Source organism: Sinohyriopsis cumingii, chromosome 12, assembly GCF_028554795.1.
Source record: "Sinohyriopsis cumingii isolate HCF-2022 chromosome 12, ASM2855479v2, whole genome shotgun sequence".
Classification (NCBI taxonomy): domain Eukaryota; kingdom Metazoa; phylum Mollusca; class Bivalvia; order Unionida; family Unionidae; genus Sinohyriopsis; species Sinohyriopsis cumingii.
Window position 1 is genome coordinate 55,884,643 of NC_142972.1, and position 26,649 is coordinate 55,911,291.

Consider the following 26,649-nt stretch of genomic DNA (forward strand, 5'->3'; position numbering starts at 1 on the left):
TAGTTATTCAACATTCAATGAGGCTTGGTAGTTTTGAGCACCATGTTTATTTCGGTTGGGTACCAAGCACACTATTTTGTCGAATACTTAACGCATTTAGACACGTTAGAAAATACAAAAAAAAACATGATAGATTTTGTGAGTTTCCTTTGTTTTGACTTTTTGTGACGAAATGTTTTCGAAGGTTGGCTTCGTCCGAATATATTTAACACCATTTCATTTCGCCACCGCTTTGGTATACTTAACAACAACGGATCGGAATTATGATTATATTATAATATTCACCATTAATGTATCACAGCTGCTATTCTTTTGTAAAGAAAAACGCTATTTTTTAAAAGTTATTTTGTCATGAATCAAGAAAACACGCTGTCAATAACATCAATATCAATAACGTAACAATATTAAGTGCATTCTTTTCTGATAACATCTACCAAAGTACCGGTATAGTGAAAAGGTAACGTGGTTTGTGCCAGCGGAGAAAATTACCACAGAACACCGGTCATACAGTACGCATTCATTATGAATATGTGTCGCCATAACCTACAGCCCATGGTTTTTTTGACTACGTTTTCGGTCCAGTTTATATCTTGGGCACTTATAATGGTAGAGTTAGGATTCTTTGTGTTGGCTCTATACCTAGATTATATCATCTTCTGAAAATAACACTGTGACCTGTATTCCATAATATAACGTCTGTTGATGGTGAAGCGGGTTTCTAAGGTTCTGATCATGGTCTAATTGATGACTGAATGCATCTTCGAGAGCACTAGACCACCACCAGAATAGTAGGTCATTTAGACATTAATGATAAAGGTTCATTAACAGAACCTTGGAAAATCCTTGATATTGATTGCCTGACTTGAAAACAACCGTTTTATTAACAAGGGCTTACCGTGAATAGCGTCTGAATGTGTTTGAAAAGATCCTTGAATTTTGGCAAACATTTGAATTCATGAATTTATATGTAGAAACACATTCTGAACCTGAATTAGACATTTACTGTTTAAATTAGGAACATTTATTATTATATTATGTTATAAAAAATAAAATCATGAAATGAGATAAAATTGGATAGATTAAACGAAAGCTTGTACTAAATTTGTTGGCATATGAGTACTTGTAGGTTTCATTGTTTGTATATTTGTTGGATTATATAACTCAGATTACATCTATTTATCCTCAACGCATCCCATTGGTACCGTGTATTATAAATAATTTCACAAGGCTCCACCACTTTGCTCATTACATGCATAGCAATCTTGCAAAGCTTATCCTTGCAGTTAAAAAATGTAAAGATATTCAAATTTTCTGATGATGGTCTCACAAATGATGCCATTTGGCATAGATATATATCATCGCCCTTTTTAGGTTAGAATATATATATATATATATATATATATATATATATATATATATATATATATATATATATTATAGTAAAACGAACGGCAAATTGGCAGCTTTAAGCAGACCAAAACGTGTTTTCGTAAAAATACAACGCACTGAAATATCTCTAAAGACTTTTTCATAATAAACAACATTTATGTGCTTTTTCAGATTATACCTGCAGTGTATAATTACCCAAATGAAGCGTTTTCGGCATAGCTGTATATCAGTCTTCTTCAAATTTGATTTAAATTTATATGATTCTAAACACAGCTTTAAGTGGTCCATCCTTACGTTGCAACAATAGGCAATTTATATTCGTAACAATATAATATAAAACATATATATCTGACGATTGTTTCCAACTAAATTTAATTTATATGCCTTTTACAATTTATAACTTCCTATCTTACAGTTTATATCTTCATACTGAGCCCAAGTTTTATATTCGGGCTTGTATTTCGTAGTCTTCTTTAAGCTAGAATTTAATCCTTCTGCTCAATAATACCGTTAATGAACGCACATCTTATAAACTTTTAATTATAGCGTATATCCTTGAATTCACGTAATAACTGAAAGGATATAAATGTTATTTAGTTTTAAACCAGTTTGAGAAATAGTCGTGTGCTGTGTAAAATTACGAAGATACGTTTTGATCTACCAAATGCTGTAGAAAAGGCTGTATATATAGATAGTAAGACGCTCGAGCATTGTAATCACCGTTTTCTTTCTTTATTGCATGTTACAATGCTTTAAAGGAAAGAGGAGCGGGACTAAAACAAACACAGAAAAACTTGAGTTAGATATTTAATATTTTTTCAGATTCCTCCGTAGCTTTGAAACACGTAACACTATTATAAGTAACAGTTATGCGATGTGTCATTGTAATAGAGCCATCATAAAACATATAAAAGACGTGGACATGATTTAAGATATTTCATTTTAAAAAAACAATATTTTGTGTCAAAGGCCCTTCACTCACCATTGTTTTGATTTCTGTGTTCGCTTCCAGGTTGTGAATCTGTAGTCTCGTTATATTCCATAAGGAGTTGGTCTTTGCTTTCCATTTCAAAAATGACTTCCATAATGTGATCTGCCTTGTATTCAGTTTGACCTAGAATCACAAAATTACTTAGTATTCGAGATCCAATGATGTACTTTAAAATCAAGTATTTACCCATCCATGTCTATGGCCTGAATATACCTCTCCGTTGGTTTGTACACCCCAACCGATTGAAAAAGTGAAAATAAAAAATTATATCAAACTACACAGAACTCAGTTCATTCACTGAGTTATAGTTTAACACCAGATTTTGACCAGAGTGGCCTTAAAACAGTTACCGTCTGCGCATTTCGTACCAAAACGGAATTTATCATTGTAAAAGACGACCCTGCTCGCCGGTCATTTTCAGTTCCTGGATAAGTCTTTTTCCAGCAGATGCACATATAAGGTACATACTAAGTCGTCTGCCTTCACTATTTACAATGTCGAATCAAGAAAAGGAAAAGAATGACAACTACAAACGTGCTTTCAGATGATTTAACAAGCGGTGTAATTTCTTCGTAAATGTATGCAAAACGTTACAACTCTCATATCTCCGCCTTATGGTAATTTACGAAATTATCCTACAGTAACCGAATAGTATGAGCTACGTCATTATTTTCCCTGAGGAAAAAAGGCTCGTCAGTACCCTTTGCAAAATGTGCCTTACTTGTTATGGGAATTCTGTTAAGCATCAAACGCACACACGAATGCAGTTTTAGGGCCACCCTTATCACAGCCAGGTTAGAAGTTATAAATCAATGAATGGAATGACTAAGTTCTGTGCACTTTTTATACATTAAAGATTTTCGTTTTCGTTATTGAAGCCGGTATGGGGATACAAGCAAACAACGATTTATGCAAATACAATAAAAGAGGAAAGACTATGCGTAAACCTGCAAATATTTTCTTGATGCTGTGCATTCCTATTTGTTCTCTATTTCCATTTGTTAATATCAATAGTATAGCTCAACAAGACTTAAACTTGTGTCTATACGTTAGAATAACTATTAGAACCTAGTCCACTGGAGAATTCAGACATGGTCCTATGCATGATAGATGCAGGCGCAGGAACACCTTTTCTAGTAGTTCATTAGGCTCTTAGTAACAATTCTCTAGAAGTAAATTGAAAACATCATTCTTAAAAGGCGTTATTATTATTATTATTATTATTATTAGTAGTATTAGTAGTAGTAGTAGTAGTAGTAGTATAATAGGTGATTGCTTTTGTGGAGGTTTTCACATTTTTAAAAAATATCAATACAAAGCTACAAAAAAATGTTGTGGACGTTTTAACATTTTTAAAATATAAATACCAAACTACAAATATCAAATTGACTATGCTTGATTTAACATCAAGGACGCGTGTTACTGTATATAAAGTTTGACAAAACACGTGAACGTCTTCTATTTTCAATTTTGTAACGTTGAAATGTATAATGTAACAATGTCTACAAACATTCTATGTCAAATGTAACTAACACCACAATCACATAACACATGACATATAGTATGACTGTTGTCTTTAGTTTTCATCTACATTTATGTATGTGAAAACAGCGAGACAAACGTCACTACAAGATATGGCAGAAAATTCAGTAAATTTAGAATGTAGATAATATATAATAGTATCGATTACTGTTTACCAGCGAAATACGATTTATACAAAAATAACTATCCATTATCGTGTCAAAATCTAAATTATCCATACAATCCATAAAAGCCATCGCTTCGATGAAAATCATCGCACCGGCGGTAAAATGCTATCAGCCACGAAACTGGTTCCCGATTTGCAGGGTCTCAAAGCTGACCACCTGTCAAAAGTTTTATTTATATCATGTTAGAAGTTTCGAGTGATCATGCGTTAACTCCACTGATAACGACATCGCAAGAATACATTACTAGAAGCAAACAAGCAGGCCAGATAGGAGCAACTAAATTATTTTCGCGTCTACGAAACTAATATCTCCTACAAACCGTTGCTACTTTTTACATGCGACCTAAATTGTCTTTACCGTATACGGTTTCCTTTCTTTAATAATCAGAAACCAGCTAAGAGAAATGATGCGATTACGAAAAAGTCTCTATTAAATGGTCTTTCATATGCATACAAGCGATATTTTTGAACACAAACAAGCTCGATTTAAATTAATTCAGGCATGTATAGATTCTTTCCATCAGCGTGTTCGTTTTTCTTGTATCGACCTCCCACTTTCTTACAACACGACCATCAATGTCTTCATGTTATTTGGTAAAAGCTCGCTGTAATTTAGGGACACAGAAAAGTACAAAACAAATTATTAAATATATGTTAAAATAATTGCGAATGTACATACTGTTTAATTTATATGTACGAAAACTACTATACATTTCTCTAGGTCTAACTAAATAAAACTAAATATGTCATAAACAAGAGTACCTTGAATGGCGTGATGCTCTACTGGGCTAAAATAATTTCTAGGAATTCATGATAAGACCATTTCTTCATTTAAACTGCGGAAAGCGTATGTTCGTCAGCGATAAAAGGATTTTCAAAGTAGCTGCTACTGCGTTACACTTGTTGAATGTCGCTTTAGTACGATTGTCATTTAGGAAGAAATCTACATCTTTACAACTACCAATGTGAAACCCCCATGTCATCATGATCATCAATACAGGGTTAGTAGTGACGATATATTTAAGATGGTTTTCATCATATGCATATAGAATATATGATTAGAACACACTTTTCATCTAATATTTGGTGAAACCACCTTTCATAATATTCATCCATTCATGAGTAGAAGACAAAACGAGAAGATTGTTAATACATCATCGTCATCAACCATATCGGATTTGCGACTGCCACCAGTTTTATTTATAAAAATCTAGGTAGCATATTGGTTACAACCCCATGTTGATATAAATATCCATTTGGTGAGGAGTAGAGATATTTCTAAGAGATGATTTTTGATTTAGGAGGAGCAACAATAACAAAATTGTCACGATGGATTTTAGTGAAACCCCGTAATCTGAATGTTGTGACGACCATACATGACGTCACATTAGTACCATTTCACGAAGAACAAGCAATGGGCATCAGACGAATTATATCTGTGAATCCTCCTTGTAGATATGATCATCCATTCAGAAGGAATAAATGACAGTACTATTTATCGAGATGGCTGCCGTAAAGTCAACATTGCGAGTCAGATAGTTATCACTTTCATGTATGATTTACAAGACATCATCAAAAGTCTTTTAATAAAAAGCCTGTGTTGATGTAAACCAATTCAGAATAATATCAAGGTTTTCACGATGTCTGCCTTTGTTTCTATATTGAATTTCAGTACACCATTTTCATTCAGTACTAACTAGGCATTTCAAACCACGTGCTGATATGCCCAGGCATTCAAGAGTCATAACGATAAAACATTTTGAAGATAGTCGCTGTGTCGGCAATATTAGATGTCCAAGAAACTTTCTTTTCATTTAGAACCAATTTAACCTAATTATGAAGTGACCAGTTCCATGAAGTAAGGTATATGATATGTGTTATTACCAATTAATGCCATACTGAAACATAACTTAAGCATCAATTATAGATAGACTTTGCAACAACCTGTCTCATGTATTTAATAGGAAAGAAATAGTTTTATAATAATAAGCAAATGTTTCAATTCTATATTGTAATAAAATCAAGAGAAATAAACAAAAGTCAGATAACACATTTTCGACATAGCGCCAAGTCTTGTTGAACCATTCGGCGTAGTAGATATTTGCATATTATTTATACATTTCTGAGAGGTTTTTCATGATACAAATGGCACAATTCTACCCAATAAAATATTTTCCAAATATAGGAACTTACCTTTTGTAAGCAATTCGTTGATCGCTTTAGCAACAGCAGCACGAGAGTAACCTGTTTCTAACACACTCTTTGCAGCGTCAGTTTCAAGCACACTTGATTCATTTACTGCAAAGAATTTATGAATGTGTGAAGATCACGTATAATCTACATTTTGTAGAATATATGACATTGTCAAATAATAAATAAATATTGATAATGATGATATATAATTAATATTTTCTTAAAAGCATGGAGTGTTACCTTGATCTATCTGGAGATTCCTTTCATTCCTCAACGTTGGCACATCAGCCATCGGATTGTTCGGTTGGAATGTCGAGTGTACTACTGCGTCTTCTTCCTTTAACATTAAACTTGGCAAAATAACTTAATTGTCAAATCTACACATGCATATGCGTCTATTCATTGTAATGCTTGTTTTAGTTTGTATTTATAATAAATTTAAAGTATTACAACAGTATCTATTTTTTGTTTATATTGTACAATGTCTTTGCTTCAAAAGTGGTTCAGAGTATACGTCAAATGTAGAATGCCTTTAAACATGCTATAACTGCTTTCATATTGTCGTGTTCTACATTATTTCATAGTATGTGCTTATCTTGGTCGTATAAGGTTATTTAGATGTTATCTGGTTTGTAATTATAAATACAGTTTTGTTTATGTGACAAAAATGTATTGAACAGCATTGCGCATTCATTGACTATGCACAGTATTTCAACAGTACTTTTGCCAGTTACCTGCCTTCAAAGATAATGATTATGACCATACTATTAAGCATACTAATAAAGATAAAGGGATATACTGAAGAAAATCACAGGACAATTTATGCTGAAAAGATTAATCCTTACAATTATATTGTAAAATTTAATATCGAACCATACATGAATAAGAACGTGATAAATATCACTCTTACATCACTTTGCTTTTACATTAATATAATAATAATAATAATAATAATAATAATAATAATAATAATAATAACAATAATAACAACAATGAGGACTTTGTATAGCGCATAATCTTCAGAAGCTGTAAGCGCTTTACAACATTAGACAACATCTATAAGATAAAAAACGTATATAGTGATATGATTACAAAAACAAATACCATGAAATTAGAAAACATAAAAACCATGTTGAGAGTATTTAAGGTAGGAAACATTATTCGGTCTTTAAGTTTGTTCTTGCAGTCGAACTAAGTGAGTTTTGAGAGCATTCTGGAATGGGATCACTGTGTTTATGTGTCTAAGTTCAGTGGACAATTCATTTCACGTTCCTGGGCCCTGGTATGCAAACAAAACGCTGTCCATATGACTTTGTTTTCATAGTGGGAAGAATGAGTATACGATTGTCAGAAGAGGAGCGTAAGTATCTTGCTGGTCTGCATACATGAGTGAGGTCAGATAGGTATGTTGGACTAGAGTCCGTCAGTGAAACGTAGCACAGAAAACAAGTGTTGTGTTTGATTCTGGATCGAACTGATAGCCAATATAAGGTACAGAGCAACGGAAGGTGTGTTCTGATATTGGTACTCTAATTATGATCCGAGCAGCTGTGGTTTTAACATTTTGAAGTTTCTGGAGTTGATATTGAGATGAATCAGACTTAACTGAGTCACAATAGTCCAATCTTGAAAGTACTAATGAACACACAAATGTTTTAGTAGCATCAACTGAAAGATATTTCCGAATGGAGCTAATGCATCTCAGCTCAAGATATGTAGCATTGCATATGTTCATGACATGTTGGTGCAATATGAGAGTACTGTCCAGAGTAACACCTAAGTTTCGTACTGACTGTGTGAATTTAATATTGGTGTTGCTAAAATTTATTGTTGGAGGTAATGGATGTGAATGAGAAAGTTTCTGTGTTGTGACCAGAATGGCTTCAGTTTTATCATCATTCATCTGCACCTTGTTACATGACGTCCATTATTTCAAGTAATTATATATATGATAGTTTCGTTTAATTATTTCATCAAGAGATGAAATTCATGATAGTATGGCCTTTCTTAAAGTTTGTTATATACTGTTATAACACATACATAATATGATATACTAGAGAGGAGCAGTCATTGGACAAGGAATTCAATTAATTTTATAGCACGTATTCCCTTCAGTTGAAAACAATCTTGACTCAAGGCATAATAAATTATTTCAATTAAAGAAATATACAAATGTATGCTTCTGCTATCAATTGTCTCGACAAAATATTGTTTCTTTAAATTTGAGAACCAGTACCTCATCTGATTCTTCTGTCATTCTCCGTACAAGGTCGATGAAACCTTGACCTTTCACGCGTTTTACAAAAGGGCATTGAGAGAACCAACGTGCATGCTCAATCCAAGGATCATCCTCGGGATCCCAGTTTTTCATTCCGCCGTCACAGGCGAAACAACGGACCACATCATGCAAACCTAGTTACATAAAACATAAATTGAGATTGTCTGGAGTGAAAACAATCTATACATGTGAATGCATAATTGATGCAAAATTTGTTAGAACTAATACACGTGTAAACCAGATAATATAAGATCTATATCCAATGTGAAATAATAATGTATTAGCCATATTTATGCAAAATTGCAGAACAAATTATTTCCTGAAATAAGAAAAGAACTTTTTCGATAAATCAGAGGCACACTACAGCATTTTATTTTCGTTGTTTTGTCCTCTATATTTAGTGTTTTCCGTTGGCTTTGAAGGTATCGTTGTAAATGACAGTAAAGTGCCTTGCCCAAATATACCAGATACTTTTGACACAAAATATAGGCTCCAGTGTATTCAATACGTACATCTGACATCAAAAACAACTTTCAAATAGCTTTGCGTTCTTCCTCTGCAGACATTTTCCTTAATAAAACGTTCTAATAATTTTGAACAATGTCGCTATCAACAGCGTTTGTTATACTGACGAATCTTGCCGCGACTGTCACAACGTAGCCTAACTAACACTAAGAACACAAAGAACCAGATGATGCTGGTATACATAATCATTGTGGGGGATACGTCCACCATTCAACTAGGTGTCTAGGGCTGCTTGTACAATCCACTGACAGGAACAACGCCTAGTGTTTAATTCACGATTTACATTATTCTAGGATGTGAGTTACTAGATGTTCCAAGTAAAATAATTATGAGTAGAGTGAACTACTGCAAATAACTTCACTTCCGCAACAGCAAACAATTTAATCGTGAAATTCGAAGTTGGACATGTCCAAGTGATAAATATGGTCAATTCACGTGAAAGAAGACTAACGTTTAAATCCAATAAGATGCGAATTATTGTTTTCTTGATGTGTTATTTTGCTTTGAATCGAGAACGTAAATATTTCTGAATAATCACAAAGCACAGCAGAACATCAACGGTAAACTGCTTGCATCACAAGAGATCCAGCAAAATGATCTGCCTGTTCAATCTGTTAAACATGCTTTCATACTGAACATAAAACTTTTTTCTTTCCTGGAGAGAATAATGGACATATTTCATTTCCTGTATTAGGAAACGTTAGTATCTTTACCCACTGGATGAAATATATCCGTTATCCACTCATTTCGAGCAAATATACTCCTTTCACATTTACGTCAGTTCATCAGTTTGGTAACTAATAGCGACAGTTGAGGCAATATAGACGATGTATCAAAATTCTTAACATGAAAGTAAATGAAAACGAATAATTGAAAACGAAAAGATACTCAGATAAGAATCACGAAATAATATAAAAAAACTAAAATCAGAATGGAAAATATGTTTTACCACGGAATTTTAATGAAATGATACTTTTAGTGGTTGAAACGTGCTAATAGTTGTCACTGTTAAATTCGATAGTTGCAAACTAACCATGACACATTTCACAACTTTCTTTTCTCTGTCTTTTACTGTAAATTTGACTTGGTCTGACATGTTTAGACACCAGTGATGGATCAAACAGACAGTCTATGCAAAATCGATTACAATTTCAAAAATCTATCTCCTCCTCCTAGAAATTACTAACCATTTCTTACGTAAAATACTTATTTGTAAGTCAACTAAATTGCTTTCATAGTGTCCTCAGATTTCATATCTATATTACATCACTTTTTACTGTTTACACTTAATTAAATTCCTATTTTCATTGGCAACAATTCATTTTACTTTAAGTACGTGTTTACATGCAACTTTTAATTATTTGGTTCTTTTTCATTCATTTCTACTTAATTTCATCCACTTTGCTCACATACATTTATATTCGATGATTATACATTTTATGCATACTTCACTCGTGCACATTTAGAGGACCACCAAAATTATATAATTATCTTGGAGAGATAATCAGACGTTCATTAAGAGAGGAAAAGCCTTTATTTGCATGCCTAGTAATAAATACATTTTGTTAAACACAACCAATATGAGATATACCTGTTGCATAGCCAATTATGTTCGCTATAAATCAGAGACATTTCAAAACAAGCCATAGCCAATGCAATGTTTATTGACTAACGTTTGGGACGAATTCAGTTGAGTTATTTCCCCTGACATAATATTGGACTTAAATGTATTCGCATAAAGACATGAATCAAAACAAATTATTTCATAAAGAAAACCAAATGAAATGAAACGAATTTAGAAACAAACACAATCGTTTAATATTAACGCAATCTCCTCAAACAAACAACACATCGCAAAGTAAGTATAAACCTTAATGTATTTTATCCCTCGAATGTGCATACTATAAACCACATTTTAGATATAATTTGGTCTTTTCTAGGGTTTGTTTTAGTACTTTATTTCACTGTGTGGTTAATTAACAATGTGAAGTATAACTCTCGGGATTGTATTGGTCAAGATACCCAGGTTCTAAATCTTAATTTAGGAATATAACATTTGCCATATAGACAAGAGAAATACATTTTTTAACAGTTCCGTTTTTTGAATTATGCAGTAGAATGTAAAGATACAATTCCATCTACGCACCAAGGTGCATAAACCTTGCTTTGCTACGCGTGTGGGCCGTAACATGCGAAACAGGACTGCTGCATGGCACCATTTGAATGACGTATTGGGTTATTTGCTGTAATGACAACTCGGCATAACATAGATGGCATGTGAGGGACAAATAATTACAATGCAATAAACCTTATCCACCCAACCACTTCTTACTACAACCGTTAGCAACGTCAGCCTTACGTCTAATGTATGCCTATCAGTAACCAGGTTACTATTTATAGTTACATAGCTATTTATCAAAAGAAACAAAGAAGTAAGAAGACGTTGAATATTGTGCGCTCCCTACCTGTATAATAGAAACCAGCATCAGCTAGTTGTTCCGGTCTTTGCTTGATATCACTCGACCAGCTGGCAAATGATGCTAATCTCACACTGTATGCCTGATAATGGGGGCTTCGGATATGTTCTGATGAACTCCATAACACAGGATTTCTGGAGCTTGCGCTAGGTGTGTATCCAACACAACCTAATTATATAAAATTAATAATCATGGAACAATACAAATTTAATGAATGTGTTCATCATAAATTTGACAATGTTTAAGTAGATGGTATGTTGTTCAAAAATATAAATAATGGCAAGGATGAGACACAGCAAAAGTAACCTAAAACAAATCAATAGTTCACTAAGAATAGTTTCAGCTTTATTTATTTTCAATTCTGATTGGTAACCAAAACAAACTTTTCTAGCAATGTTTGTAATTAAATTGATTAATGATACATAAACAAATTAGGGTAATTATACTTTGCTGATTATATTGAAATTAACCTGCCTGCGGGTGAAACAATATTGTCATATCATCCAAACCAGGAGAGTCAGTTGTCATGTTTGCAAGTATCAATCGAACCTCAGTACAAGTATTAGCATTATAGGTGATCATCCCGTACTGCTGATTACAGGATGCTTCTTTATCTTTGCGTGAATATCATGAATTGTGAATTAGAGGATATCAATTTCCAAAGAATCATAGATATGTATTAATACCTTTACATTTTATGGTTTAATGTACGCACATATTTTGTATTTCTGTTTCAACACATATTCCACCAGTTTGTGCAATACAATTGTGACACGTCACTGTAAACAAATTTACTTTTTAAATATTTAATATATCAGTACGTACTATCAAGGAGTTCTTTGTGTTCTTTGTCTTTGAAAGGTTTTTCCCTTGATACTGATGGTCGATATTTTTAAGTATTTATTGAAAATAATCTGATTGACATGCCTGCGTTTAGTAAGCATTCTCTATATGTGACTATATATGGTTCCTTCCTTTAGTTGTTCGCTGTTACAAAATTATGTCAACGTTATGAATACGAGAATGACATGCACACTTACTCCAGGATCGAATTAGATTTTTTATATGCACATGTGCCTGTTTGACCTGAATTCTTTGGTGTCTTATTGTGTGGCTAATAACGATGAAGTCTCGTGCCATCTCGATGAATTTAGAAGAGGTAGAGGAGATCCTAACCGTATAATTTATTTTGCAATTTATCTTATGTTACATATGTGCTTTCTCTGACCATATCTGCAACAATATTCATGGAACACGTTTAACTAAACAAAACAAGAGTTACCAAAAAAAATGAAAAGGTAGAAGAGTTATACTTTGAATGGCGGCAGTGTTGACAATTTAAAACTGAACTTAAATCTCACGATCGCGCTATAAACGGTTGCTATAAAAATGAAGAGAAATATGCCACTTTAAAAAAAAGCAAACAAATTGAAGCTAACATTCGGCATACCATCAGTTTGCAGAGAGTTCTGTGCTGTGTTAGCTATTCCAGCCTGAAATATCCGATGAAACGAAATACGTAAAATAACCGAATATACAAAAATACTAAAATATAAAAAAATCATTTACCAGAAAACATTGCAAATAAAAAAACATGTGAAGATCAAACTGTATGGTAAATAGTTTAAATGGTATGAAATATGGTTTATTCTTATTATATTGTTCAAAAAGATTAAACCAAGAAAGAAATACAAGTATTAAAATGCACAGTTTTTATTAAAGATAGTCAATAAGACTTAGTTTGCAGGAACAATTAGCACTAATTATGCAAAAACATGTCTTGTGTAGTACAATAAAAGTGAATAGTCATTTTTTGAAGACATATTCATACTAACGTGTGTATGACTGTATGCAAATTGAAATAGGACTGCTCGAAAGTAAAAGGTGTTTACTTTTTAAAATATCCGCTTACTAGACAAGAACCACCGAACTAACAACATTTTAAATTATATTTCGATTTCGGTTCTGTAGTATTGTTTGTCTTAAGAGACTGATAGAAAAGATTATTTTAATGACAATCTTTATCAAAATGATAATTCTGAGCTTAACAAATTAGGTACCTAAACGTTTTCATTTCGTTATGATATTGTTAAATGGTTATCTAGTCAACAAGAGAACTTTCTATATTGCATACATTCTGCTATGTCAGATTTATTTCATTAATATTGATTAACAGTGTGGGTATGCTTGATTGTATCAGCTGTTTTCTCAAGACCTAATGGACTAGGGGCTTTTCTCATCTTCGACCAATTAATGTGAGAAACTAAATGAATAAACTAGTCTCCCAAAATATTGAAAATTATATTTTCAGAGAAAAAGTAAAATGTATGTTAGGTTAACATTGAAAACACTTGTTATTATTTTTATCCAGTGGTGGGAAACCAAATTAATTGTTCGTTCGTTAGTCACATTTTCTCTCGAAACAGGAATGCAAAATGAAATTGTTTCAGCCAATATTAATAATAATATTCTATCACCTAATTTAGTTTTAATTCTATATAACTGAATTTATGAAAAACCGATTGTTTAATCTAACACTGTAAATCCTGCTTAGATGGATTTGATTTTTTTTTGTTGTTTTTGTTTCTTTGATTGACTACCAGTCATCTTCATTAATTGCCTATTTGCGAATGAGAGATTATTAAGGAATTTGAAATTAATTTAGATTTCTACATATGTTTTCTCTTAATGGTCCATATGCTAATCGAATACAGCGTTTGGTATTAATCTGAACAAATCTTGCCTAAATCGCTTGAAGTGTTTGCTTAATCAGTTATATTGATGATTTCTGCCAAGACTTTTGCTCAAACAGAACAAGTTTGTACCTTACGTTAGTTTTGATTTGCGCCTTGCTTTCTAAATGTATACATTCAATCAAATCACTATTTTAAATGAATGAACGTTTTCGTTAATGAGGCCTATTAGTAACTAAAATTCAATAAGTGGTGCATTATGCATTCCGTTAGCTATATATATTATTTTTTGAGCCATATATCCAATACCCAAGGAAGAGTTATAACCGTGATTCTGGAACAAGATTATAGTTTTGTTTACTAATATTACATATGACTAATCCATGTATGAAACATCATCACAATCGCGTGGCAGAAGAGTGCACTTCCCTTGTTCCTGCATGTTAAGGCTATTTTCAATTTATACAAAATAAATGAATTTGGAAAGGACTTTACTTGTCATGTGGAGTAGTTATAAAAATGGCAGAGCAGAAACGTGACGTTTTGGACATTGATCCATGTATTTTAAATTTATGCATAAAAAAAACCATTGTACAAATGTAAATTTCACTTTGATTCAGCTCTGCCATTTTCATAATCTGTCCATTAGTTGTTTAGTCGAAGTAGAAAACAAATCGTAACGGCATCACACATTGCACAACGTAAACATGAAAATACCACAAGATCACTTAGTATTACGAGCAGTTGACCTATCATAGTCAGTACCTGGTACGCAGCTACTTCCTGTTCCCTTAGTGTCTTCTTAAGGTATTCACAGTTAGGCGACTTTTTTATGTGCTCAGTAAATGGATTATCATTGAACGCTGGATTGACGAGCTCAATGCCGCAGAAGAAACACCTAATATGGATTCCATTAAACTCTCCTATAAGAAAGAAATCGTGCTTTATAATACAACAAATTGCGTAATGATTTAGATAAACGTCAGTAGCATTTCAGAAAGTTGTTGTTGTCGTTGTTGTTGTTGTTGTGGGGTTTCACGCCATATTTCAGCGCACGATAGGCTATACATGGCGGCCAGTATTAATGGTGGAAGAAGAACCCTGGAAAACCCCGGGAAGAACCACCGACCCACGAGAAACTACTGGCAAGCTTTCTCACATACCCACGTTAGCCAAATCCTAGACTCGAACCCACGCAGACAGAAGTAAGATGGCAGTGATCCGTAACGGAGAGAGCTTTAGACCAATCGGCTACTGGGGGCCCCCATTTCATTATGTAATGAATTATCTACATGAAATCTATGTTTTAAAAACGGAACAAAATGATGTACATAATCATGACAAATATAGTTTTATGCAACAGTGTAATCCATTCTGTTGTAGAATTTCCTCTCATAGTAACACATTTCCTTGTCAATGAGCATTACAGTAAAAATGTTTCTTTTTTGTTTGTTCCATATGTCATGCTGCCTTTGTGCAACAAGGTCATCTGACTAGGAAAATCATTTCTGAGAATGCCCTTGTTTGAGAAGTTTCTTCTAGAAAGGAGCTTATAGGAGAAAATATTAGAATATAAACCTCGAACGTGCAGATTTAAAACATTAAAGCATGTGCAAAAGAAAAGAATGAAAGTAGACATGCCTTTCCTAATACCTCAGACCTGTTTTATTCCAAAATGTCTCCTCAAATGAGATTTCACATTATGTTTTGCTTATAATGTTTCGCATATTATTTTTTGGCAGAGTTCGAGACTATGAAAAGAAGGCAAAGTCGTTATTTTATGCTTAAATTTAAACACTAGGAATCCTTTGTACTTGAAAAAAGAATTCAGGAATTACTCACAATTTCTTCACAGATAAACCGTGATGCCAACTGAAAAATTCCCTTACCATCCAAAAACAAAAACTATTCAACCTATCAACCCGAGGACATTATGAGAATATAGCATAGCTGAGACTTGAACTTTACATTTAGACATAAGTGCAAATTACGAATAAATGCTGCATTTAAACGCAGAAAATTGTATGCAACGTTTACAGTAATTGTTTCGTAACTACGCAAGAAGAAACTTGAATTGATTTTTGCTCAGGCTGAGCGTTACCCTCATACCCTCACCACTGTCAATTTACCTATGTTAAAAAATCCTGCTTCAGCCAAGGCGGAGATGTCAAACTGCTGAAATTGTCTCCATGTGGCGTAGGATCTCATGCGAACGTCTAAGCAGTTATATAAGGGATGACGAGGCCTTGGAGTATTATCTTCGCCGGCAGACTTAGTCCAGTTAAGCTGATGAGAGTTACACAGTCCACTATAATAGGAAGGGGGTTTTGCGAACCCGTGTTGAACGACATATTCTGAATTTAGCCGAAGGTCTGTATGAGGGATATTGATATCAAAATTAGCGGCATCAGCTTCTAGAGTGGCGTCATCATCTCTCCCTGAACCATTTCGCTGATCAGAGCAGCACTGGATTGATAGCTGTCCTCTATCATGCTGTTCTTTAAGCGACATGAGCATTTCTAATCTATACAATAATAAAGCTGAATGTAATACTAGTAACTCATCATTATTTCTGTTGAATATAATTATACTGTTCTCTTTGTTCGACTTGGCATATCAATATTCCAGGTAAGGTTCAGGAATAAAATTATTTAAAACTCCACTAATTCTATATAGCTCTTGTCGAAATTAAAGGTCATGTATTTATACAATACTCCTCCAGTTTTTAAACTGAAATTGAGGTATATATGCGCTAAAAGGAAAATAATCTAGTTATGCATTTCTTTTAAACAAAAGAGAATTTCTGTTTCTTTCCTTAGAAATTACTAAATCAGTGTGTTATTAGATATATGAGAATTGAAATTAAATCATCGTGTACCTACGAAGGACGAAAGTTCAGGTTGCAGACCGTAAATAAATTATGTATAATGTTAAGAAAACAAGTAAGAAGACGCTCCTCTCCCGAGCTTCTAAACCTTACTAATCACTAATATTAAACGTCCATCAGCTCTTTACGCTACCTTGATTTTAAAGTTGTATTCCTTAGCAAATGCTAGTAAACTAACATATTTGCGACTAATAATCCATGCGATCCCGATTGACTTTATTAATAAGACAATTATTTTCAATATTTAGAATCTACCCAGATTTTCTTTTACCTCAAATTCCATTGCCCCCAAACATGGTAGTTCAATTTTATCTTCTTCACTTTGATCTTTCACGTTTGAGAAACTATGGATATCATTGTAAAAGTCATTTCAACACTGTCGTTTTGTCTGAGGATGGATATTAATATTTTCATTTGGCAAGTTTCAACACGAAAAGAGCATTTAAATATTGGAACCCGTGAATACAAAATATTCACAGTTTATGAATTTTCAGATTAAACAAAGTGTTGATATGATGGAAAACCAAAACATTATATACATTCCTGATTTGCCAAGATACGTGTTTCATTTAGACGACGCGTCTTATTAGTCATTTAAAGTGTGCTATTATCGTATCAAAACGTTCCCTCTAAATCCTTGTATAAGTCGCCTATATAATTATCTTTGTCAACCCAACTTGACTACTTTTGTAAAGCCTACTTGATTAATTTTGTAGATCGCTTTTTATGCTGAAATAAGACTAAGTTGTTAATGACCGAATTAGCATGATCCTTTGCCAGAAGAAATGCATTATATTTTCGAAATTTGAACGCATTATTGTATCTGGATTGAAATATTTGACAAGATTGTACGCTCAGAATAGTTTAAGTCAATAAATGGTTAGCTATATTTGTATACTCTTGCATGAGTGGTGCACCCTTAGTCGCTTAAAAGCTATAATGCAATGACTTAACATGAAGCGTATCTGCACGGTGGCTATTTATAAGTAATGTATCTAAAGTCATAAAGAAGATATTCTTTATCTTAAAATAGTTATGTTTCGACAGTATCACTATCCATATTCACTACTATGCAATATGGTGTGCTTTAGTTAAAGTATGCAGTTATTGTCTGGGAATATTATGATGAGAGTGTGTGTGTAGGTGTGTGTGTGGGTGTTTGTGTGTCATTTGGACCCTTCGCGTAGCTTTATAAATTTACAGTCAAAATGATACGATATCTGCAGTATGGCAGTTCATAGTGATGTCTAGCACTGGGGAATCATGTCACATACTTGTAATATGATGTCTCACCCAGTCACAATTTCCTGACACCAGGCCAACCAGTCCTAACACTAAGCTCATAATGTTAAGCACATAGCTAGGCAGCTGCTAGTACCATTATTGAAAGTCTTTGACATGGTTCGGCCCGGGTTCGAACCCGTTACCTGCCATATCAGAGGCGGAAACTCTAACCACTAGGACACCGGAGAAGTCGGGAATATTATGGAATGTAGGGGTTGAAATTCTTACATTACTAAATATACCATTGACTTACCTCACTTCTCCAGCTATTTTCAATGTTTTTCTTCAAATGGAACGTCGGGAGTAATACAAAATATGAATGGGCTCCAATGACCTATATAATGAAACAATTACAGAGAATAAATACAAGCATTACAATAATTTTATCCAACAAGGTGAGTCTTTAAAGTTCTTTATTATGATTTCTACAAAGAAAACAGGATAAACGAAAAAAGTCCAAACAATTATTAGTTCCAAAACTCAATGACATTTATTAAAAATGTATTTTTGTTTCTTTGATAGTGTCTCGCTGTTTTGTTCCTCTTTGCTAGTAAACTGATAAAGAGATAGTTCATGGTTTGGAGATGAACAGGTTCTCGTAAAACATTTCTGAATTTATAGAGATGCATATTTTCTAGTATTTAGTGAAGTCTTCAGCTGAGAAATTTAATAAATCGATCTTCTTACAACTGTTGCATTCTCATTTTGATTTAGTACGTAGTATGAGAGTCGGACATAAACCAATAATTGAATGATCTGCGTACTCCCTATCAAGCTACTGTTACTGAAACGTGTGACCATTTTTGAAGCCCCGTGCGAGAAGGTTGATGATCTGAACAGTTCGATGATCATTTAATCGTTACTTGACATTGAATAAATAGAAAATGGAATATTCCATAGATATATGACATGTTTAGATTTGTTAACTCATTAATGTCGAACATAGTTTGGAATCATTTGAAATTGCACTAATTCTGAATTAAAGAAGTCTAGGCAATCTAAAAAATCCTTCGAAATACGCCAACTTTACTTTCATATTTCATATAAATTATTCTAATACATTATGTAGAAACCATTTTGTTCTACTAGTGCTGTATTTTGTATTTTACAACATAGTTGGAGCAAAGTGCCCAGTCCAAGGAGACATCCAAACATACAGAGGATTCGTACGCTTTTGGTTGCGTTTCAGGCATCCTAACAACTGCGCCACTTTGACTTCAGTCTAGGTTAGTCTTCTCTTTTTGTGGTATTCTTTTGAGGGTTATCTGATCCTTTGTTCTAGAGACAATAGTAAGCTAGGCTACTTTTATCAAACTGCGTAGTGCACCAATTCAACCGTGTAATACAAAAAAATGGATAATAATTTTAAAATGTTGGCTACTGTATGTTAATGACTGTCTTGTGTTGTCTGTTTTATCACTCATATCACTCATCTTTAAAAGTAGCTGGATTTGCAAAAGTAATATCTTGACTCAGGCAAATAAAGTTTTAGAATGAAAATTAAATTAGCATTTATAAACTTTAAAAGCACACTACTTTGTGCACCTAAGTAATATACGTCAGCGTATTGGAAAACTTGTTTGTCACATTAATAATACTATAGACGCCCGTTTCCAGTGTTTTACGACTTTGCTAAAAGAAACAACACATATGCTGCTTGTAATAAAACCATTACAACTGAAGCGGGCTTAAATGTATATTTTGAAATTAAATACCGTAATGAACATGTCTGAATTTATGTAGTTTATAAAAAGGCATCAGGCCATTCTCAATAACTGGTGCAATCAAGTGGTGAAGGAAATAACAAAGTCACCATTCTTATTAAATTGTTTTATGATATAAAATTCATTAAAATCTGAAAGTCCAAAAGGATTTCACAATCAGTAAAATATTATTTATTATCATATATGATTATTCATTGGCTGATGGCTGCTAAAAGTGAAATATTCATCTAAGCCTACAATAAATCATTGGCAAATTTCATTTATCATAACAGATGTTCGTTACATCGAAAATGAATAATTTCACTTTATGCTTATTAACATATGCATAGTATGTTTACTGTATGCTGATTGATATATGCATGTTATAGTCGGCATATTAAATAATGCATTAGGGACATTTATATTCCTTTCTGAATTAAGCAATGATTTACATAAATAGATAGCAACATTTTTGTATCCACGTATATTGTGGCTGAAACGACAATGAGTAACCATTTTAATGCCAGACGTAATTCAAATAAGAAAATGCGTGTGAATCTGAAACAAATATTTGGGACATATACAATGAGACTTTATTACATTTTATGTTGTTATAATTACTTTAAATAAACCCTGAATTATTTCGTAACTTTTGGTAGCGATCATTTCCGTACTGCGTTCAAAAATGTGTTGTTTACAAGACTTTGATAAATGAAAGAACTTAGGTCATAGCTATTTAAAGGAACAGAACTATGCAATCACCATTTATTTCGACACCTGAAAAAGATTATACTGTTCAGCTTTTCAACAACAAAAACCGACATCAATTCAAACTCTACAGGAATTTTTATTGCTCCCATTTTCAGCAAAGCAAACTAGGGAAATTACATGAGCACACCATATTCTAAAAATAAGCAAATTTATATTCTGATAGTCGTCGCTTTGCTCGTTAAATTATTATATTACGAATGTTGCCGTCTTTGTACGATTTTTGAACACAAAGATTAATAATTAATTATTAAATTAATGTGACCATTTCCAGCAGCGATGCAAGTCCTCCATTATTTTAATATAACACAATTTTTTTACTTAGTTTTGACAATGTAACAATGTAACAAATCTTTCATTAGTTCTGCCGATAACCATTTTTCACAAACTAAATTTAAGATCAGCTTCAGAATATGTTGACCACTTTATATGGTTTAATGATATCTGAAATCATACAAAAATTTCCTAAAACAGTGCATGGTGACAAATTGAGACAGAAAGATCAATGCCGTTTAGCGGCAGTAACAAACATTTCGACCTGACATATATTCAAGCTTACTGTTATTTCAGCGAACAAACGATGAACTGAAAATGTATATTTCGACGTGCAAATGGCATGGAAGATATATTTGCAAAGCATGCAAATGAAAGTAATATTGACGTAACATTAATTACACCAGATTATACAGAATGAGTGAAAACTGAATTTGAAAGGTGTTTAAAACAATAGCCGTATCAAAAACATTACTGCTTTCAGGAATATTGTTTTCTAAATCTGATATACAATGAAAAAGAATTATAAGAAATATGTTTTCGGACTTAAATATACAGTAATAAAACGTGAAGTTAATAGGTTACTAGAGACACGACATATAAGCTTAGGAAACTATTGAAACGGAATAAATCATCAAATGTTGTTATATGAATAACAAGATAATGGTTACATGATTTTTCAAAGTTTTGCAAGCAGAACTATATTTGGTTCTTTAGACCTGGAATTGTACACTTAAAATGTACAGTGTAAAAAGATGAATCTCTGGAGGTATTCCCTGTTTCTGATGGATTAAATACGATTATTACTAAAAGTATGATATAAAAAATTATTCAAATATTTAAATATTATTCAAAGAATTTAAAGATTGGTATAAATACATTGGGAGACCTCAGCTTACGGCTGAAATCTGTCATATTTTATCTTTAACACTGGCATAAAAGGTTGCAACAAATGGTGAATGGTCGGCTAATTTTTCTTTTACACCGTCTCACACCTTGGTCACAGAAAGGTCTTACAAGAACACAACAATGGTTTATAAAGAGTTTTAAACTTACTGACAAGCATGTGAGACCCGTTAAGCTATAAATGATCGTTTGAGACCATAATAATGATAGTTACTGTTGAGACTAATGGTTTAAATAAAGAACGTTATGACAAAAAATATCGAAGTACCAAGGTCAACATTTCTACTCTGCGGTGTTATATAACTGAATGTGATACAAAATAGCACGGTTTGAAAGCATTTGCATAACGCCCCGTTTTACAGACAACCATGAAAGGAGATCGATGGCCTCTAACACTGAACCGTGTTGTCTACCTATACAACACATGGAAGAGACACGGATATTAATCAATATAACACAAATCGTGTCTCTTTAGGAGGTGTGTGTTACCGGCAGCTTTTAACGCTCTAACTTAGACTGCATTCAAATATCATTCATTGGTTGGGTGTTGCAGTATTGATTCAACAGAGTGCAATCGATGTAAACGTGAAGTATAACTGTGAATATTTTTCATGTTATAATCGAAATAATGACTTAAAAATAATTATATATTTCAAATAATATGTAATTTATATGTTTCTCTTTATTCCTAATGATATCGGGCAACAGTGAAAACAGGTATGTATCTATTCAAATAAAATTCTTTGCTAGTTTTTATTTGTGAATTAAAAAAAATAATCGGCTACTATCCCTGTAAGAACACCTGAGAGAAATATGTATTTATCACGTATAAGATATACATCAGTTAGAGATGGCAGCAAAGCTTTGTATAACCCTGGTATTAAAACATCATTACAGGTGTAATTAGTAAATGGTTGAGGATATCTACCGGTATGTTTGTGTACTTCGCATGTATTTGGTCGCCTAATAGCGATTTGTACAAAGTAAGGAAACTAGAGGAATGGCAAGCATATGCTCAATTAAATATCCCCTGCCTCGCCCCTGGATGTGAGTCCCAGTTTTAAACAGGTGTGAGCCTAGCTGCCCTCATATGATTCTTAAAATCATATCGGCATATGACCACGATAATACAAAGTGTCTATCACCAACAGCAAAATTGCAAATACGCGTGCAGTATATTGCACCTATATATACAAAGGTCAACATATCACACAAAGACGGCGAGTGTACAGTCATCGGTAACTAAGCGCATCTTCAAATCATAATATGAGGCACGTATGAGATAAATCAGCCAATAATCGCAAGACTAGCTAAATGCACACAATTACGTCATGCATGCAGCTGCAGCATAAGTAAAAATATCAATAATTCTTCCTCAAATCGTGTTAGAGCAATGCATTGTTACTATTCTTAATTTCGGATTATGGCCATAATATGTATTAAGTTTTGCAAGGCACCATCAAAACACGCGAGGCTAGTTGCATTCATGCGTTTCTGAAGTACACTTCGTTCTGCCGCAAGACAAAAAGGGTAATAGCACTGACAACAACTGAGTGAGCAAAGTGATTTCTCCACATGCATATCTTCAGATGATGGCCACAACATGCATCAATGGTCACGGCGATCCATTGAAAACTCTGAGTCTACATAAGATTTTGTCACAAACTATATGCAGCTGCTACTTAAATAATGTTACAACTCTAATAGGTTTGCAGGAACATACTTTTGTGTGAATATAAACATTTAAATATTAAGCCGGTTTCACTGCAATCCATCTAATTCTGCGAGTTTTTTTGTGTTCACAAGATTGTATGACAGACGGAAGCACTGAAGGACACGAAGAATCTTATAAAATCCTGCCAGTACATAGGCGTAGTATATGAGTAATTCATTGTTTACTCGGTTATTATATTAGCACTGTGTACAATAATTATTATCCAAAATGTAGATTCTTTAATTGTATTATAGATTTTCACAAAGAATTAGCAGGGTAGTTTGGTAACATATCGCTTTTTTAGTACCTCCATCATAATGTAGGCACCATGAACGTGCCAGACGCGTTACCAAACACATAAATGAGAACATAAAAAGCGATATGGTCGCTAAACTTGACAAATCACTCTCAGAATACCTATTCTATAGCTAAAGCATCTTCTGTGTTTTCCATTAGTTGGATTTTGTTTAGTCTTCAAAATCAATAATTGAATGGGAAGTTCAGTGCTTCTACTATTTCAAAACTCAGCTGCCACATTCTGTGTTTTATCACTCAATTAGTTGTGATTAAATAGGCAAGCACAATGTCGAAGTTCTTCCGGTATCCTGTCTCTGTCTCTTTCTGTGTCCATATTTAGTTCCAAAGCTGTGAAAATAACCATTCCTTTCAATAGTTTCCATTTCATTTTGGTATACCTTAAATCCCTCTGTGTGGACCAATCTAATCTCTTTTCTCGAAATTTAGCAGACAAATTTGATCTTCTTTTAGAGATTCACCAAAGCAGTCATATACGATAAAGAACTGAGACGAACATTCACCGACGAAACAGTGTAATAGCACATCAATATGGATTGTTAGATATACTGTAGGCGGAGCAATGGGTTTCAACCATTGGCTGTTGGTCACACATATAAAGTCACTGTTTCATTTGTACAGCACAGTATATTGAGCACTGTAGACCAACACATGTTGGTAAACTTGGCTTACCCAATTACAACGTATACATACATGTTCTCTTCTTATCTAAAAACTAACAACAGGATATGGTATTTAACTGATAGAAAAGCATTCCTGTGATTTGAGCTAGTTAGTTGCTAGTTAGTTGCGAAAGTGCTAGCTGTGTCTAAAACAGAAAACATACAGGATTAAGAATGTATTGTAAATGTAATGTTCGTAAATCTGTTAGCATTGGATTACGTTTTCCAAATGGTTTACTTAATTTATATTTGAAGCAACTTTGTGCAGCTATTTTCCATTTGCAAAGACATTGACGTTTACAAATTATACATGAAGCTGCATAAAGCTGACCGTTTCAAGGTGTCAGCTAGTATTAATATAATTGTATTTAAAAGTCTCAAGATGAAATAACTTAGAAACATAAACCATCTACAGTAGACCTTTGATTATCCGGCACCCGATTAACCGTCAGTTTATGTTAGCCGTTAGGGCAATGTACGTTAAAATATTAAAAACAGGTACATGTTCATATGTAGATATTATACTTTTTTGATGACCTGGTCTATTGTTTAATATATTTAATGTACATATTATATTATTCGTCTATTCTTATACCCGTCATGGTCTCAGTCCCGCACCCTGACGGATAGTCGAAGTTCTACTGTATGTCGTTTGAGCTGTCAGTCAGTTAGATGGCTATTGGTCAGCTTTTCCAATTAACCATTAGTACTTGTGACCATAATTCTGTACTTTGACATTCATACCCACGAGTGGACAATAACTGAAAGTTTGTAATGTATCCATTATTCCTTTGGTCTCCAGCATGTATTATTGGACGTGGTGCTAGAAGTAACTCTAACAATGCGACGATTTGCTTATTTCTGCACAATTCCTGTTCTGTTCGATTGCATTCGTTCGTTCATTTGGAGACTCATGACATATCCAGAAATATGATTAAAATATATATCTAATGCTACTGGACGTTCTAGCAATTTTTAAACGACTAGTTCATATGCTCTGCACAATAACTTTATGCGTACTTAATTTAATTAAGAAGCAATCTATGAATGACTGATATGATCAATTACAAAATCAACCGCCGAACTCATTGCTTAATAAGATGCATACACATATTGTTAAATTACACATTTCAAAAAGTCTGCTATTTAAATTGTCTTTGCCTAGCTCAAATTTGATAACAATGTAAGTTGTAATATCTAATACATAGTGTTAATACAGTATTAAATTAATATTGTATGAAATATTGATTAGTTTGTTGTGCATATTGTATCCGGTCTTACAATACAGTATCTCCAATCACATTCTTTCCACATGAAATCGACCAGCAAATATTCTAAAAGAATGAAAATATGTAGACATTATTATTATTATTATTATTATTCGTATTATTATTATTATTATTATTATCCTACTTTGACATCGTATGAATTAGAATTCAAGAGTTTGATTTGTATTGTTTTAAGTTTCGATCTGCATAAGGATATAACGTACAAATCCCTATTAAATCTCACTTTCTATGTGCAGACACCTCTTTTTTTAAAGTTAAACAAGATCTATCAAGAGTTTTCCAGTCAAGGAAATGTGAAAATATCGAATATGAACCTCTAATCTAGCAGAAGCCCTGACTTGCACAGGCGATATATATAATTTCTGTTTGCTTGTATAATGGAACCTAGCCAAATATATCAATACATCGCCGCTACTCTATTTGTCTGCTTTGTGTGATATATTGTTAAGATGTAAAAAAAAAGTTTAATATAATTTTATACGAGTAATTAGATTTTCGCAAATTGACATTGGCTTCACCGGTGCTACCACTGTTTTAACCCTATCATTCTATAACACAAATTATGCATCACCACAACCTTATTTAATTTTTGAT

The 26,649-nt window shown here is 33.2% G+C and overlaps 1 protein-coding gene across 2 annotated transcripts in view; it reads right to left on the bottom strand.

Annotated features, from left to right (window-relative positions):
* LOC149786501 (putative inhibitor of apoptosis) overlaps window positions 1–24,617 on the bottom strand; it is a 37,109-nt gene extending 12,492 nt beyond the window's left edge. Inside the window, exons 1-10 of one of the 2 annotated variants that reach the window (XM_089976978.1) lie at window positions 24,207–24,617; window positions 18,679–18,759; window positions 16,384–16,778; window positions 15,020–15,177; window positions 13,012–13,054; window positions 11,550–11,729; window positions 8,518–8,693; window positions 6,522–6,618; window positions 6,282–6,386; window positions 2,372–2,503 (exon numbers count right to left, since the gene is read on the bottom strand). In XM_089976978.1, coding sequence (XP_089833104.1) covers window positions 2,372–2,503; window positions 6,282–6,386; window positions 6,522–6,618; window positions 8,518–8,693; window positions 11,550–11,729; window positions 13,012–13,054; window positions 15,020–15,177; window positions 16,384–16,771 — 1,279 coding nt within the window. In that variant the 5' untranslated portion in view covers window positions 16,772–16,778; window positions 18,679–18,759; window positions 24,207–24,617. The remainder of the gene's footprint in view (window positions 1–2,371; window positions 2,504–6,281; window positions 6,387–6,521; window positions 6,619–8,517; window positions 8,694–11,549; window positions 11,730–13,011; window positions 13,055–15,019; window positions 15,178–16,383; window positions 16,779–18,678; window positions 18,760–24,206) is intronic. The other variant, XM_089976977.1, reaches the window with a different exon arrangement.
* Between the last annotated feature and the right edge of the window lie 2,032 nt (window positions 24,618–26,649).